This window comes from Thamnophis elegans, chromosome Z, assembly GCF_009769535.1.
Source record: "Thamnophis elegans isolate rThaEle1 chromosome Z, rThaEle1.pri, whole genome shotgun sequence".
Taxonomy (NCBI): domain Eukaryota; kingdom Metazoa; phylum Chordata; class Lepidosauria; order Squamata; family Colubridae; genus Thamnophis; species Thamnophis elegans.
This window is the reverse complement of record NC_045558.1, coordinates 6,166,801-6,185,021: the sequence shown is the minus strand read 5'-3', so window position 1 is coordinate 6,185,021 and position 18,221 is coordinate 6,166,801. Positions and strand designations below refer to the sequence as shown.

General features: G+C 44.2%; 1 protein-coding gene and 1 pseudogene across 1 annotated transcript in view; both read left to right on the top strand.

Moving 5' to 3' along the window:
* VILL (villin like) overlaps positions 1-18,221 on the top strand; it is a 73,102-nt gene that overhangs the window by 47,822 nt on the left and 7,059 nt on the right. The window contains exons 13-17 of the mRNA XM_032234631.1: positions 1,734-1,892; positions 3,260-3,439; positions 10,826-10,971; positions 12,850-12,994; positions 16,892-17,080. Coding sequence (XP_032090522.1) covers positions 1,734-1,892; positions 3,260-3,439; positions 10,826-10,971; positions 12,850-12,994; positions 16,892-17,080 — 819 coding nt within the window. The remainder of the gene's footprint in view (positions 1-1,733; positions 1,893-3,259; positions 3,440-10,825; positions 10,972-12,849; positions 12,995-16,891; positions 17,081-18,221) is intronic.
* LOC116520439 lies at positions 3,505-4,457 on the top strand (annotated as a pseudogene).

The following is an 18,221-nucleotide window of genomic DNA, read 5'->3' as shown; positions in this document are numbered from 1 at the left end:
CAAAGCTACTCTTGAGTTCTTATTGGAAAGAGATTTAGAAGAGGCAAAATAAAATACAGACAATCCCCAATTTGCATCTCAGTTGGGGGCCAGAATTTCAGTTGATAAGTAATGTGGTTGTTAAGCAAATTATCATGTGACCAAACTGTATTATACTATGGGCTTTTAAGCAAATCACTGCAGTCATTGAACAAATTGCAAATATGTTTAGCAAATCTGGCTTCCCTCATTGACTTTGCTTGTTGGAAGCCAGCTGTGAAGGTCACAAAACACTCACATCATAAGCGTGAGCCAACTGCCCAAACCATGATCACGTTATGATTGGGGCCACACATTAAACTGATTTATTCCACATGCCGGAATCTAGTCAGCTAATGAATAGCTCTCTTTTAGCACTAAGTAAGGTTTAGCAGAATTCAAAAGGGATTTGGTCTGTTTATGGCAATGTAGAAATTCTAGGCTGGTTCCTCTTTTGACTCCATCCTCAGTGCTCTACTGCTATTCCTACATCACATCACCACCGAGATGGTGCAACAGTCATAATTTTGAAGATGGGTTGTAAATAACTTTTTTACAACTGTCGTAACTCCGAATAGTTATTAAATAAATGACCCTAAAGTTGAAGACTAATGTTTTTTTTCTTCACTCAGCGCATAATTAACCATAATTAGACATGAGATAAGTTGATGATCCCTGACCTTAAAGGACAATAATGGTAAATTTAGAGAAGTCAGGTCGATGAGTTTTGAAGAGTTTGAGTTTATCTCCAGTTTGGGGCAGCCTGTTCCAGAGGACCAATAGGTGTCTTCATAGGTCAGTGATGGCTAATGCAATATGGGCGTGACACTCCTCCATGCTCCTCCCGCGCATGAGCACGCAACCTCTCCCCCGGCCTGTTTTGGGCCTAGCATTTTGGGCCTAGCAGGCCTCTCTGCAGCTTTCCAGGACAAAAATTGGACTGTGGGGGGCTCTGCACCTCCCCACGGCCCATTTTGGGCCTAGCAGGCCTCCCTGAAGCCTCCTGAGACCATAAATGGACTGTGGGGGGTCACTGCATCTCCCCACAGCCCATTTTGGGCCTAGCAGGCCTCCCTGAAGCCTCCTGAGACAAAAAACGGGCCACAGGGTGGGAGGGTGCTGAACCCCACCCCCATGTGTGTGTCCCCCCCCCACGTGAGTGACCCTTATGCCCCTGCGCATATGAGCGTGTCTCCCGATCAGCAGCAGAGACCCAAAAATCATCTGGCCAGCAGAGGTGTGCGTGTATGTGCAGTGGAACCGGGCGATGGCTCGGGTGCCTGCAGAGAGGGCTCTGCAGTGCGTCCTATGGCATGCATACCATAGGTTCGCCATCATGGTGGTCATAGGTCTTCCTTAGTTTGAAGGACCAAAGGTTTTCTCCTTGGGAGCAATCAAGGAACATCTAGATCAGTGTTTCTCAACCTTGGCAACTTGAAGATGCCTGGACTTCAACTCCCAGAATTCCCCAGCCTGGCTGGGTAATTCTGGGAGTTGAAGTCCAGGCATCTTCAAGTTGCCAAGGTTGAGAAACATTGATCTAGATGAAGAAACTGAATGCTGGCCAGTAATGGACCTTGGCTCGATTCAGCGGATCTTCTTAACTTCTTCTATGTGTTCCTGACAATTCTCAAACTCCGGACAACTGGCCATTTTTTTTGCTCCTTCTTTGGCCCTTGGAAAAGAGAGTTCCAATTCAATCTCTTCCTCTCTAGGGCCGCCATGCTTCAGTGGACGAAGTTACGGCTTGCGCTATCAATGCTGTGGAGCTGGACAGGAAATATGGGGATGAGCCAGTCCAGGTCCGAGTGACAATGGGGAAGGAGCCCCGTCACTTCCTGGCTATCTTCAAAGGAAATTTGATCATTTATGAGGTACAAACGGTCTTTGCAAGACCTTCGTGTTACAGAAGATGAGCCTTCCTTTGCTTCTCTTTTCATCTCTGGTAGACTATGGTTGGAAGAAATGTCCCATCTGGGTTCAGTTCCAAGTGGGGGGAAAAGACACTGGAAACATGGAGGCTGCTTGGAAAGATGGTTTAATGGTGGACATTGAACTCCTGAACAGAAAAAAGGGGGATCAGATGCTTCCAGATGTTGGGTGAAGAAGAAAATAAGAGGCAGAGATCCTGAAAGTCCCTGGCTTCATGCCCTCTCTGTCCTTTGATCTTGATCTTGTATTCTGATTGGTTGTCAGATTCCTGTGGGGCCATGCAGGGGCAACTCTCTAGGCTGTGCTTTGAGTCCAAATTTGAATGCCTTGCTGGCTGATGTAATTTTCCCAGGTGCCTTGTGGTGAGTTTATGTAGGCTAATCTCACCTTTGTTATGTAGAACAGACTAGTTCAGGTTTTAATGGCTCTTTGACAAAGGTGGGGAGGGGGCAGGGAGCCGCAAGGAGCTACCTTGTCCTTAAAACATGTTTCTCCCTTTTCTCATCCAGGGAAATATAATATTCTGCCTTTTTAAATATTCCCCAGGATATTTCATTTTTCTAGGAGAGGGGTGGGTTTTAACTTCCTACACTGTTGCCCAAAACATGTGGATGGCGTATCCTGTCATTTACATAGATGCTGTTTTGTTGCTGGGAATAAGGTGACTGATCTTGTTTACTTTGTTGGGTAGGAAGCAACAGCTTATTGGGGATACCGGTGTTCCTCAACCTTGTGGCTTGAAGCTATGCAGATGTTGATCAGAATGGTCTCTCTTAGGGATTTCCTTTGCCTCGTGGGATGGAGTTCATCACAGCTGTGTGGAACTATGGACCTTTTATGACTTGTGGACTTCAACTCCCAGAATACCTGAGCCCGCATGGAATTCTGGGAGTTGAAATCCACAAGTCATAAAACGGGGATTAGTTCCCCACCTCTGATTTACAACACTCCCGTTTCCATCTCGTTGGGGGAAAGCATCGTACAGCATCCATCTTTTCGGCACTTACAATGTTTGGTTGTGGGTCACCATATTTCATCAGAAGAGCCGAGGTGGTGCAGTGGTTAGGGTGCAGTACTCCAGGCCACTTCAGCTGACTGTTATCTGCAGTTCGGCGGTTCTAATCTCACCGGCTCAAGGTTGACTCAGCCTTCCATCCTTCCGAGGTGGGTAAAATGAGGACCCAGATTGTTGTTGGGGACAATATGCTGACTCTGTAAACCGCTTAGAGAGGGCTGAAAGCCTTATGAAGCGGTATATAAGTCTAACTGCTATTGCTATTGCTATTCATCATCGGGTTGACTTTTCTAGGGAGGCGTCAGTCGTGGTGAGAAGGCAGAGCCCGAAGCAGGTGTCCAGCTCTTCCAAGTGAGAGGGACCAATGAATTCAACACCAAAACGGTTGAGGTCCCGGCCCGAGCATCCTCTCTCAACTCCAACGATGTCTTTCTTCTCAAGACCAACCAAGTGTGTTACCTGTGGTGTGGAAAGGTAAATGAATTAAGAGTGCTATACCTGGGTTTTTTGTTTTTGGCCTGTGGACGCCATCGCTCAAGATGACAAACACAAAGGGAAAGAGGAGAGGGACGTGTTATATGTTCTCAAAAACCCTTTCGCAAACATGGCAGGCGACATCTTGCTTCCTACATGCAAATCTAGAAGAAGGCTGATATTGTGGGTATTAAGGGCACGGGGACAGTTCAAAAAGGCATAACCCACAAATGTTACCATGGCAAGACCGAAAGAGTATATAACAGTGATGGCAAATCTTTTTGTTGAGGTGTGCCAAAAGCGGGGGTCGCGTGTGTGTGTGTGTGTGTCACGTGTGATGTGCCCACACCCATAGTGCAATGCTTTGCCCCGCACATGCGTCCATCCCACACACACACATGCCCGTATAACCCCCAGCAATCCTGCACGTATGCATGCAGGCCTCACTGAAGCTTCCGGACTTCCGGGAGGCGTATTGGGATGGTTTTTGCCCCCTGCAGCCTCCGTGTGGGGGAATAAAACGGCCCGACGGGCAAACCGGAAGTTCTGGAACAGACTTCCGGTTTGCACATTGGGTGGTTTTTTTGCCCTTCCAGAGAGAGAAAAATGGCTGAAAATAAAGGCCGAAAATAAGCTCGCCAACGCCCGCATGCGCGCTGGAGCTGGCCCGGGCAATGCCTCGCGTGCCTTCAGGAATGGCTCTGCGTGCCCCCTGTGGCAGGCGTGCCATAGGTTTGCCATCATGGGTATATAACATTACTCAGCATGCTGTGGGCATTATTGTGAACAAGAAGGTTACAGGCAAGATCCTTGCAAAGAGAATCAATGTGCGCCTTGAACACGTTAAGCATCCTAGGAGCAAAGAGAGTTTTTTGCAATGAAAGGGAGGGAAAGGAAGCAAAGGGAAAGGAAACTTGGTTTTAGTTAAAATGCCAGCCTGCCCCTCCAAGAGAAGCCCCCCAATGGCAAAGAAAAGCCAGAGTTGCCGGAACTAATTCCTTATGAATTCATGGCGTAGTCCAGTGATGCCTAACCTTTTTGCCCTCGTGTGCCAAAAGTGCGCATACACACGATAGCGCACACATATGCCCACATCCATAGTGCAATGCACACATGTCACACACATGCGCCCCACTCCCCTGTGCATGTGCATCCCCCCGCACTCCGTTTTGGGACTAGCAGGCCTCCCTGAAGCCCCCTGGGACCAGAAATGATGCACAAGACAGGGGGCATGCTACACACTCCTGTGTTCCCCCGCACATGCGCATGTGACACCCCCCCCCCGCTGCCCTCCACATGTGTTCACATCCCCCGCATGTGTGACAGAGGCCCCAAAATCAGCTGGGCGGCTGGAGGTGCACACGCGTGTGGAGTGGAGCTCAGCTGGGGCGATGGCTCTCATGCCTGCAGACAGGGCTCCATGTGCCACCTGTGGCAAGCGTGCCATAGGTTCACCATCATGGGCATGGTCTGTACGAACAAAATAAAATACCTTGAAAAGAGAAGAGAGAGAAAAGAGCACTACACCTTCATTCCCTCAAGGTATCTTTCCCCCCCTGTGGACAAGATTAAAAAGAGGTATTATTTTCAAGGAGGATACTAGTTCCAACAGGCTGCGTATCTATCAAACATATAATTATTAAAGTTGATAAGGCTGTGGGTTAATTGATCTCATTACTGGATTTTGTTTGGCTTCCAGTAATTATGAAGATATTTGTACCTGCCTCGCTTGCAAAACATCAAAGACACGTATGGCTATGGAAAATTAGTTTTTCAAGATATCTGGCTCATCGCTAGCAAAGTATGATCTTGAAGCACTAGCTTTCTGCTTGCAAGGGGCAGTCTGTGAAGGAGCATCCAGATGTAGGTAGTCCTAGGTTTACAGCCGTTAATTGACTTATGGCTGGTTTTCATACCTACGACCACTGCAGCATCCAGTTAGTAACATGGTTGTTTAAATGAATCTGGATTCCACATTGACTTTTGTTCGCCAGAAACTGCAAATGTCATAAATACGAGTCAATTGCCAACCATCTGAATTCTGATCAATGGGCAACTGACTTGCATTTATGACATTTGCATTTTCTGGCAAGCAAACTCAATGGGGGACCCAGATTCACTTAACAACCATGTTACTAACTTAACAGCTGCAGTGATTCTCTTAACAACAATGGCAAGAAAGGTTGTAAAATGGGGAAAGATTCACTTAACAACTGTCTCACTCAGCAACAGAAATGTTGGGCTCAATTGTAGCTGTAATTGCAGTTGGAAAGGGGGGTGGTGGTTTTGTGCTGTGCCAAGATGCCATTTTTGCACAGATGAAGATTTGCTTCGCTTGTTCGCAGAGGTGGGTTTCACATAATTACAGTATACCACCGGCCTTCCATGCATGTGTGCGGCCTTCCATGCATGTGTGCGGCCTTCCATGCATGTGCTTTGCTTGCACGCGCGGCTCGCACACATGCACATGGCTTAGAAACCGTTCCAGACCAGCTGAATACCACCACTGCTTCCACCGCTCAGTTCCAACAAAACTATATACAGTTAAATTTTAACTAATAGGGGGGGAAATGCTATGATATAGGATATAGTTAAATAAAGAAAGGATAATGATAATAAATTATATACATGGAGGATTAGAAAACTTTGGTATTAAATATTATGGATGTTTTGCTAAAACAGGATACGAGGACTTAATGTTAATGGAGGATTTTACAAATAAGTAAATGAAATGCCAGCATGTGGTTATGGGTTGAATCTTGGTATATTTAAGGATGAAGGATGTTTAAATAACTGTAGTCAAATATTTTTTTTAGTATTTTTTTAGTATTTTATTGGAATTTATAGGCCGCCCTTTTCCATGAGGGGACTCAGGGCGGCTTACAATCAAAAAGGGGGGGGGGGTGCAAATACAAAAACAAAAACAGTAGGTGAATAAAATAAGACAATAAAAACACAACTTGCATTCAACATTCAACACTCAGGTGGGGCGAGTTAGGAACTTATCCCCAGGCCTGACGGGATAGCCAGTTCTTGAGGGCTGTGCGGAAGGTCTGTACGGTGGTGAGGGTGCGAATCTCGACGGGGAGGTCGTTCCACAGGGTCGGAGCTGCTACAGAAAAGGCTCTCCTCCGCGTAGTCGCCAGTCGACATTGACTGGCGGATGGAATTCGGAGGAGGCCCAGTCTGTGCGATCTAATTGGTCTGAGGGAGGTAATCGGCAGGAGGCGGTCTCTCAAGTACTCAGATCCACTACCATGGAGAGCTTTATAGGTGGTCATTAGTAACCTGAAGCGCACCCGGAGATCAACAGGTAGCCAGTGCAGCTCGCGGAGGATGGGTGTTATGTGGGCAAACCGCGGTGCGCCCACTATCACTTGCGCAGCTGCATTCTGAACTAACTGCAGTCGCCAGATGCACTTCAAGGGCAGCCCCATGTAGAGCAAATTGCAGTATTCCAGCCTAGAGATCACAAGGGCTCGAGTGACTGTTGCGAGGGCCTCCTGGTTCAGGTAGGGTCGTAACTGGCGGACCAGGCGAACCTGGGCAAATGCCCCCCTGGTCACAGCTGACAAATGATGGTCGAAAGTCAGCTGTGGGTCCAGGAGGACTTCTAAGTTACGAACCCTATCTGAGGGGTGTAAAATTTGACCCCACAGCCTGAGCGGTGGAACACTGGCCAAATTGTTGGGAGGAAAACACAACAGCCACTCGGTCTTGTCTGGGTTGAGTACCAGTTTGTTAACGCTCATCCAGTTCCTAACGGCCTCAAGGCCCCGGCTCATCACGTCCACCGCTTCATTGAGTTGGCACGGGGCGGACAGATACAATTGAGTATCGTCCGCATATTGATGGTATCTTATCCCGTGCCTCCGAATGATCTCGCCCAGCGGTTTCATGTATATGTTGAATAGTAGGGGGGATAAGACCGAACCCTGTGGCACCCCATATGTTAGGGGCCTCAGGGACGATCTCTTCCCCCCGACCAACACCGACTGCGACCTGTCCGAGAGGTAGGAGGAGAACCACTGCAAAACAGTGCCTCCCACCCCCACCTCCCGCAGTCGTCGCAGAAGGATACCATGGTCGATGGTATCGAAAGCCGTCGAGAGGTCAAGGAGAACCAGGATGGACGCATGGCCTCCATCTCTGGCTCTCCAGAGATCATCGGTCAATGCAACCAAAGCGGTCTCTGTGCTGTAACCAGGTCTGAAGCCAGACTGGAAGAGGTCAAGGTAACTAGCTTCCTCCAAGGACCGTTGGAGCTGGAAATAAAAGTGGAGGTATGATGATGTTAATATAGTAAATATTTGAGTTAAGATATTTGAATTAATATGAATTATATTTGATGACGGTGGAAGAGATGCACAAAAGCTTTTTGTAACCAGCTGATATACTTTTTACAACATATGTTTGTTTTGGAAATAAATAAATAAATAAATAAAAATTTTATTTTTTAAAAAAACCACTCAGTTCCTAACTGAGTACCAGTGCGCAGCCCTGGATTTGGGGGCTCCTGCATTATAGGACAATGCTGAATAGTTGATGATGTAAGTTGGTAGGAAACTTATCATCTATGAATTTTTTTAAAGGTTTCTTTTTCCATTTTCATAACATACAACCACATGTATGCTATTACATAGCCAACATCGTATTGTTTGCATCAATTAGTCTTACCATTAACTCCCAAAAGCAATTATTGGCTCTTCTGCTCTCCATACACCATATTTTTATCCATCACTTTCTTCTCCCTCTCTCCTCCCCCTCCCTACCTCCTTTCTTCCCTCTGTCATCTTTCCCTTCTCTACTTCCCTTTCCTCTTTCTTTCTCCTCTCTCCCCTTTCCACTCCTCCTTTCTCTCCTCCTCTTCCCCCCACCCTCTCTCCTATCCCTCTCTTCTTCCCTTACCTCTCTCCTCTACTTCACACTCTTCCTCTCATTTACTTGGTGTATTTCAGCTTCTGAGCAAGCTCCATTTTATGTTGATGGTATTTATAATTCCTTTTCAATATACATATTTAATTTTAACATATATCTGTCAGTGTTCCAAGTATCATGTAGAATTAAATCAAAGTCCAAGGCAAAATGATCCTTAAAGTTCCAATTTAATAAATCAGACATCTTAGCACATCTGTGGAATCCCAATTCTAAAGAGCTTCCTGGGATTCCACCCAGTTAAAAGTTCATGATCTTGTCCCTACACCCACAAATCCATCATCTTCTTCCACGCTGGCATCTCCACCCAGCTGCTTCCGGTCAGGTGTAAAACTGCGGAGACAAAAGATGACCTTGGTCTTCTAGAAAAGAATGACAACATTCCACAATCCTACTCCTTTCTATTCCCCCCTCCCAACTACTACATTAATGGAAAAGCATAATGAAATAAGAGAAAGTGTGGCAGGCCAAAATTCTAAAAGGGATATAAAAGGCCTGACAATATCTTCTTCTTCTTTTTTAAAGAGAGAAAACAAAGTATACATATATAGTCATTATTCTTTTAACCCCCCGCCCTGCCTCATTTTGGCCGAGATGCAGACCTGGTTACATGCCCCCACCTTGTGATTCTGTCTTTAAATCTCAATAGTTTCCCATTGTAAGTATATCTCATGTTCCCGCTCCATTTTTCCATATCTTGGATTACATTACCCTTAATTATCTATAAATGGCAATCCTTATGGTTCATCTATGAATTTTTATCTTTCTTGCACGGGGAAAGAGCGGTTTGAATTTTTGAAAACTATTTTAAAGCATGTTTAGAAGGTAAGCTACAGTTTTGACTTTAAGCTATCTCAAAGTGGTAAGGAACTATGCCAGTCACATTCTTTGTTGTTGTTGAACATATCTGTCAAATCCTCTGGCCGGAAACAAGTCAGTTTGATTTTTTTTGAATAGAATTTATTTTTATTTTCAAAACAAACACAAGGCGTAAAATCTTCCTTCTTGCATACTGTAGAAAGTGTATCAGTTGGTTACAAAAGGTTTTCGTGCATCTCTTCCACAGTCATCAAACATAATTCATATTAACTCAAGTATTTTAACTCATTACCCTTATACCTCCATTTTTATTTGACTATAATTATTTAAACGTCCTTCATCATAAAATATACCAAGAGTTAATACATAACCACATACTGGAATTTCATTTAATATTTCTAAAACCCTTCAATAACACTGAATCCTTATGTCCTGTTCTAGCTAAACATCCATAATATTTAATAACAAACTTTCCTAATCCTCCTTTCCAAATCACTGTTAGCAATTTTCATCTGGTTTCCTTATATTATACTCATACATAAATATAGGTTGTCATCATTATCCCTCCTTTGTTTGACTATATCCTGTATCTTAACATTTCCCCCCTAATAATCAAAACCTAACTGTATCTAACTTAATTCTTTTTTATTAAACTTTATATATAATCCAAAAGGATTTCTAATTTTCCTTTCATGGGTATCATTCAATAGTCATATCCAATTATTACTTATCATAACACTACACATTGTATACATTATTATCATTATCAATTATTTATTTAATTATATCTATTATCACTACATTTCACTAAGTTTAACTAGTTTTAAGTTATATTCTTCCATCTGTCAACCTGTGTCTTTCCAATAACAAAACAATCTTATATCTTCTGCCATTTTTTAAAAAATGGGAAATGTGCACTTTAGTTCTCCCATTTACCGAGACCTTTACCAAGTACGATGTGGCAGGTGAGACATGATAGCATTGTTGCAATATTCGAGGGGTTGCCCCAGAGAGGAATGGGGTCAAGCTATTTTCCAAAGCACCTAAAGGCCAGACAAGGAACAATGGATGAAAACTGACCCAGGAGAGATTGAAGCTGAAGAATAAGGAGGATTTTTTCTGACGGTGAGAACAATCAACCCATGGAATAGAAGTTGCCTTTGGAGGTTGTGGGAGCTTCATCATTGGAGGCTTTCAAGAAGAGACTGGACTGCCATCTGTCAGAAATGGTATAGAGTCTCCTGCTTGGATGAGGGGGTGGGGGTTGGACTAGATGACCTACAAGGTTCCTTCCAGCTCTGTTAATCTGTGGAACTTTTGCACATAGGGAAGAAAAATCAAATCCATAGGTACCTATGAGAGGTCCTTCTTTGATGTGCTTTATAATTCTCTTGTATCAATGGGGGAGAGCTAGGTAGTGATTTAGAAGCTATAAGGAGAACGTCCATCTGTTCTTCTGTCATATTTTGCAAGCGTCTGCTCACATTTTCGGGAGAACACCCGAGAGCTACAGGAAGTGTAAGGAACTAGGAGTGGCTTTGGAAGGACGATTATCCACTTGCCTTAAAGGATGATGGGCTTTGGGAAGAGGGCGCAGTGACTAAATCCACCTTGACCTGGGTTTTCTGTTAGGGCTGCAGTGGGGATGAGCGAGAGATGGCAAAGACTGTGGCCGATGTCATCTCCAAGTGGGACAAACAGACCGTTATGGAAGGACAGGAACCAGCTGAGTTTTGGTTTGCCCTTGGAGGCAAAGCGCCTTATGCCAGTGACAAGAGGTAAGATCACATCACATTCTCTTCTCCTCCTCCTCTTCTCCATGAACCCCACTCCCTTCTAACATTGATAATGTGACTTAATTTGGTAATGAAATGTCTGCAAGAAAGCAACCAAGTTCAAAGAGCACCAAGGATCCCACTGTTGTTGTCTTCCTCCTCCTCCTCCTTCTCTTCTTCTTCATCTTCCTCCTTCTCTTTTTTCTCTTCTTCTTCCTCCTCCTCTTCTTCTTCCTCTTTGTTCTTCTTGTTCTCTTCTTCATTCTCTTTGCCCTCCTCCTCCTTCTCTTCCTCCTTCTCTTCTTCTTCCTCCTCCTCTTTCTCCTCCTCCTCCTCTTCTTCCTCTTTGTCTTTCTCTTTGTCCTTCTTCTCTTCTTCATCTTTCTCCTGCTTCTCCTCTCTTCTTCCTCTTGTCCTTCTCTTTGTCCTCCTCCTCCTCTTCTTCCTCTTTATCTTCTTTGTCCTTCTCCTCCTCTTCTTCATCCTCTTTGCCCTCCTCTTGCTCCTCCTCCTTCATCCTCTTTGTCCTTATCTTCTTCATCTTTCTCCTTCTCTTCTTCTTCCTCCTCCTCCTCCTCCTTCTCCTCTTTGTCCTTCTCTTTGTCCTCCTCCCCCTCTTGCTTGGGCAGAGGGTTGGACTAGATGACCCTTCCAACCAGCAAGGTCCCTTCCAACTCTGTTAATCTGTTAATGCATCTTCTGTTAATCCTCCTCCTTCTTCCTCTTCATCCTCCTCCTCTCCTTCTGAACTTCTGGCTGTATCTTTGTCTCAGGACACTCATAGAGAGAATATAAATAGTCCTCAACTTACAATCATTCAAAGTTACACTACCACTGAAAAAAGTGACATATGACCCAGAGGTGAGTTCCTACTGGACCAGACCAGTTCAGCCAAATCGGTAGTGGTTTGCCAGCCTGGGTCACTGGAACCAGCAGCGACCCAGGCCTGCCATACCTCTGAATCAGTTCCCGAGCCGGCGCAGCATGTGTTTTTTTCATTTCTAATGTTCTGCGCACGCGCAGACCTATTTATGGGCAACTGCACACACGCGCGGAGAGCAAAATTGCTCTTGCATTGAATCAGCAGTAATGCCGGCAACATCCCACCCCTTTTATGACCAGTCCTCACACTTACAACCATTACAACCATTGCTCACATGATCAGAGTTTGTGGGCTTGGTAACCAGGTGTCCACTCCCAACGTTGTCATAGTGAGAGAAAGTGGGGGACAGTGCATTCAACGCATACTGTTGGCTGAAGTTGGATTTCAGATTACTGCAGCTGGCATGGGAGAATTCATAGGGGAATGTGATTTATGACACAGACTGAGGAGTGGGGAGGAAAGTTCAGCCATAAATCAAATGAAGCTTAGATTTGAAAGCAAAAAGATCTTGCCTCTAATGGTCGTAATAAATGACTAGTTTTTTTATTGAAACTTGGCTCGAGACTCATGAATCAATTAGGGCATTTTTAGGAAACCTTACACCAAGATGTGTTTATTACAGTCTTAGCGCCCCGGGGTCATGTAATCACTTCTGGCAAACAGATTCAATGGGGGGAAGCCAGGTTTGCTTAACAACCATGCGATTCACTTAACAACCGTGGCAAAAAAAACCTCATAATGTCAGATGAAAGCCACTTAACAATCATCTTGCTTAGCCATGGAAATTCTGGTCCCTATTGCACTGTGCATTTTTTGTACCGTTAAAAAATACATTTTAAAAGGAATCTCTATGAGCATTTTTAATCAGGGAGCTGAGAATCTGACTTCCTTCCTTTTCTTCTAAGAGTCTCTTCTAGCACAGAATGTGGAAATAAAATTTGTTTCAACCTTTCTTTTCTTTTTTTTTCCTCCTTTCTCTCCTTCCCGCGACGCGAAAGGTTCCAGGAACGAGTCCCTCAGTATCAGGCTCGCTTGTTTGAATGCTCCAACCAAACCGGCCGATTCATCATCACTGAAATAGTGGATTTTGGCCAGGATGACTTGGATGAAGAAGATGTCATGCTGCTGGACACCTGGGAAGAGGTTAGTGTGAGATGGATGATCCAGAGCAAGGGTCTCCAACCTTGGCAGCGTTAAGACTTGTGGACTTCAACTCCCAGAGTTTCTCAGCCAGCAAAGCTGCGCGTGGCCCTCCCGGGCTCCGTTTTGGGTCGCGATGGCCTCCTGCACCCTCTGCCAGTGAAAATGGAGCTCGGGGAGGCCATGCAAGCTCTGTTTTCACTGGCAGTGGGATGCAGGAGGCAGTTAACTAACCAAAGTCTGGTTTTAAAACTTATGACCACTGCAGCATCCAGTTACTAACATGGTTGTTAAGTGAATCTGGATTCTCCATTGACTTTGATTGGCAGAAACAATGTTGATCACAATTCAGATGCTTGGCAATTGACTCGTCTTGCAGTTTCTAGCAGGCAAAATCAATGGGGGATCCAAATTCACTTTGCAACCATGTTACTAACGTAACAACTGCAGTGATTCTCTTAACAACGGTGGCAAAAAAGGTAGTAAAATGGGGAAAATTCACTGCAGCCCTCTGCCAGTGAAAGCGGAGTTCGGGAGGGCTGCACGTGGCCCTCCCAAGCTCCATTTTCAGCCACATTGGCCTCCTGCAGCCCCTCTGCCAGTGAAAGGAGAGTTCGGGAGGGCTGCACGTGGCCCTCCTGAGCTCTGTTTTCAGCCACTTTGGCCTCCTGCAACCCTCTGCCAGTGAAAACGGAGCTCAGGGAGGCTGTGCAACGTCTGTTTTTAGTGGCAGAGGCTGCAGGAGGCCATCCCAGCTGAAAACGGAGCCTCAATGAGTGACATTGAGCTGACCACACCTGCCCCCCCCCCAAGGTCAAACACAACTCTGATGCAGCCTTCAATGAAATTGAATTTTACACCCTTGATCTAGGACCTGCATGCCTGGCGCTTCTTATGGGGCATGCAAGCTTTTCTGTGTGAACTTTGTTTTCAAATCGAGGCTTAAAAGAATGACTAACTCACAATAAACCAGCAAAAGGAAATAAATATGTCTTTAGTATTCCTCCACTTACAACCATTCATTTTGCAACTGTACAAAGTTACAACTGTGCAGAAAAAAGTGAATTGCGACCGTTTTTCACACTTGCAATGGTTGCGTATATCCTGTGTCATGGGACCAAATATTCAGGCGCTTGACAACTGGCCTGTACTTATGACGGTTGCAGCGTCCCTGGGTCACTTTTCCCTTTACCACCGTCTGACAAGCAAAGTCGATGGGGAAGCCAGATTCATTTAACAACCGGGTTACTAATTTAACAATTGCAGGGATTAGCTTAACAACTGTGGCAAGAAAGATCATTAAATGGGGCAGAACTCACTTAACAACTGTCTTGCTTAGCAAAGGAAATTTTGGACTCGTGCATGGAGGAATCCTTCTGCTCCAAGCATTAACAAGGATCAAATACAATTGTCTTCCACATTGGATGTTAGGACTACAACTCCCATAAATCTTAGCCAGAAGGCTAGGGATCTGAACTCCAATTCAGGGGTCAGGAGTTGAGCTTATAAAAGTCTTGACCAACTTACCTTCGCTATCGGTTCGTAAATGTGAGCACGAAGGGGCAGAGCGTCAAAAACTGGACGTGATGACGGAGTCTCCCACTGCTACCGCTACTAGTTCACCCAAACCGGATAGAACCAGCTGACTTCCACCACTGGCTTTAACCATGTATCTTATATATACAAAGTACTTAGCAATAGCAATAGCAATAGCAATAGCAGTTAGACTTATATACCGCTTCATAGGGCTTTCAGCCCTCTCTAAGCGGTTTACAGAGTCAGCATATTGCCCCCAACAACAATCCGGGTCCTCATTTCACCCACCTCGGAAGGATGGAAGGCTGAGTCAACCTTGAGCCGGTGAGATTTGAACCGCCGAACTGCAGATAGCAGTCAGCTGTAATGGCCTGCAGTACTGCACTCTAACCACTGCGCTACCTCGGCTCATATACTTAATTTTCTTACAACTGTTTAGAGCAGTGATGGCGAACCTATGACACGCGTGTCAGTGCTGACACGCGTAGCCATTTGGGGTGACACGCACAGGATTTCATGCGATTCATCCTCGGCTCCTGCACGGCCGCCAAGGATGAAAGAATCTGTGTGATCTCCCCCGCCCACACTCACTTACTGTATCGCCGCCGCCCCTTTCTGAGCGCAGGGGCTGCTGGTAAGGCGTGCGTGCCGTGCGCACACACGTCATCAGCGCGGCGAGGGAGGACCCGCAGGAGAGGAGCGCGGGAACAGTGCGCGCCTCTCTCCAGTCAGGCCGGCACAGAGAGTCTACTCCTGGGACTGTCGGTTACGACCGCACCACACTTATCTCAGTTCACGGCAGGGCTGTGGAGTCTGCTGCTTCCAGCTCCACGTCCTCATCAACATGCCGCTCCGGCCCGCCCCCGCTATGAATATTCATATTCTTCGCCCTCGCGTCACTAGGAATATTCATAGCAGGGGCGGGCTGGAGCGGCATGTTGATGAGGACGTGGAGCTGGAAGCAGCCGACTCCACAGCCCTGGTTCACGGCACCCCAAACAAGTTCAATAATATCAAGGGCAACATACGAAATCGACTGATGAACAAAGAAGTTACTAAGCAGGTATGTTAAATAATTTGTTTTTGGTTTATTAAATACAATTATATATTGCAATTATACATTTTTGTAGTTTAAACTATAAATTGCGCAAAATTATGTTTTTGTCGAAGTGACACACAACGCGAGTTATGCTCGATTTTTTGCCGATTTTTGACACACCACGCCAAAAAGGTTGCCCATCACTGGTTTAGAGTGTCCCATACATGTTGTTTTAGACTTACAACCGTAATCGAGCTGGAATTATAGCGATAAGTCATGGCAGTCATTAACCAGGTCACCTCACGACATCACTGATCACAAATGGACTTTCTTAACATCTGCCACGTTTGCACATCGGTTTTTTTGCAAACAGAGCCACTGTTAAGTAAAGTCCATTATATCCAATAGGCAATTTTGCTGAAAACCAGAAGTTTTAAATTGCTTTCACATGACAAAGGTTATTGCAAACCGCCAAAAATTTGGGCCAGTTGCCAAATACCCCAAATTCCAATCCCGTGACCAGAAGGGCCATCAAACTTCAAAAACCAATCAGTTGCTCTGACTTTGAAAAGTTGTTAAACAATCAGCTGTAAGTTGAGGACTATCTATATTATAACATCTGGCAGTTTTGAGATACATTGGCCTACATCATATCCTGGCTGAGGAATTCTGGGAGTTGAAGTCCACACATCTTAAAGTTGCCAAAATTGCCAAACACCAATCCACAATAGAGGTAGTCCTCAACGTACGACCGCAGCTGAGCCCAAAATTTCTGTTGCTAAGTGAGACAATTGTTGAGTGGATTTCACTCCATTTTACGACTTTTCTTGCCACAGTTGTTAAGTGAATCACGGCATTTGATAAGTTAGTAATACGGTTGTTAAGTGAATCTTGCTTCCCCATGGATTTTGCTTGTCAGAGGGTCGCAAAGAGGGATCACATGATCCTGGGGGGGGGAACACTGCAATCGTCATAACTATGAACCAGTCACCAAGCATCGGAATTTTGATTACGTGACTGTGGGGAAGGATGCTGCAAAGGTTGTAACTGTGGAAAACCATTGTAAGACACTTTTTCCAATGCTGCTGTAACTTTGAAAGGTCACTAAACGAACTGTTGTAAGTCAAGGATTAGCATACCTGTATTGGAGTTTACCTAACTGTTAGTATCCTGTCATCACCACTAGGTGGTGCTAACACATGTTAGGCATAACGTGTGTTAGCACCACCTAGTGGCGATGACAGCACACTCTTTTTCCCCAGCCTCAAATGAAATGGCACCCAGCTCTTTCCCTTCCAATTAGCTTCCTCTTTCCCCTTCTTCAGATTTTCCTTTGGATTGGGAAAGCTGCCAACAGCTACGAAAAGACGGAGTCCATTTCTGCAGCCAAAGAATATTTGAAGAACCACCCAGCAGGGAGGGACGTAGCAACCCCAATCATCATGGTCAAACAAGGTCACGAGCCCCTGAACTTTACCGGTTGGTTCACTGCCTGGGACCCTTACAAGTGGAGTGTAAGTAAAGAGAGATACACTGTTCTCATCCCAAAACAAGCTTGTGGTCACCTGAACGTTGAGTAAAAATTGCTCATTACTTTTCTGGTGTCTTTTTTTTTAAACTTATTTTTATTTTTAAACAAACAAAAACATAAAACACCTACAACCTTCTTCCATTTCATATAGCGTGTCGTTTGTTTACAAGATTTTTTGCGTCCTTTTCCATGGTCACCACTTACAATTGTGTATCAAATCACAAATTGTTCATTAGATAAACATAAGTACGTTATTGTTATATGTCAATTTTTCAACTGCAATTATTATTCCTTAATTTTAAACAAAATATTCTAAATATTGAATTCATACATACATCATTTTGCATCAATAGTTCCACTCCAATTACTATTCCTACATTTTAAGCAAAATATTCTATATATTGAAATCATACATACATCATTCCATTACATCGTAATCTGTTTAACAGTGCTAAACCCTTGTAGTATTGCATATATCATTCTATTATTCTTTTTTTTTTCTCATGATAATTTTTTTTATTTTAAACACATAAGCACATCAACAAAAACAAACACATAACTTAAAAACAACATAGGAACAATAAGTTCCATCGTATATCATACCGCAGTTCCGAATCGGTTTCTTCGCAGTTAGTGTTTTCCCTACTATACATTTCTATCTTTCATTCATAATCTCCTTATTCGTTATCCATTTGTATGTACATTTCTTTATTTATTTAAACTTAGCTACTTATGACCAGATATTATTTACCTATATTATGCTATATATTTTTACTGTCATTTGTTCTCTTACATACAGATTATAGATATACATTCTATTATTCTTAAAATATAAAAAGTTCTCCCATTTTTTCCATTACCATGATTTTTTAACCTAACAATTGATAAAACAAATCCCAAACCTTGTAAAATTGTTCATCTTCTTGTTCTCTAATTTCAAATGTCAATTTACTCATTTCTGCACATTCCATAATTTTTTGAATAATTCCCTCCTGCATTGGTATTTTCCCATTTTCCCCATTTTTTGCAAATACAGTACAGTAGAACAGTAGAATTTCGTTATCAAACAGTCCAAAAAGCAAAAAACAGAAAAATGGAAAAGAAAAAATCACGCTCCATTTAAC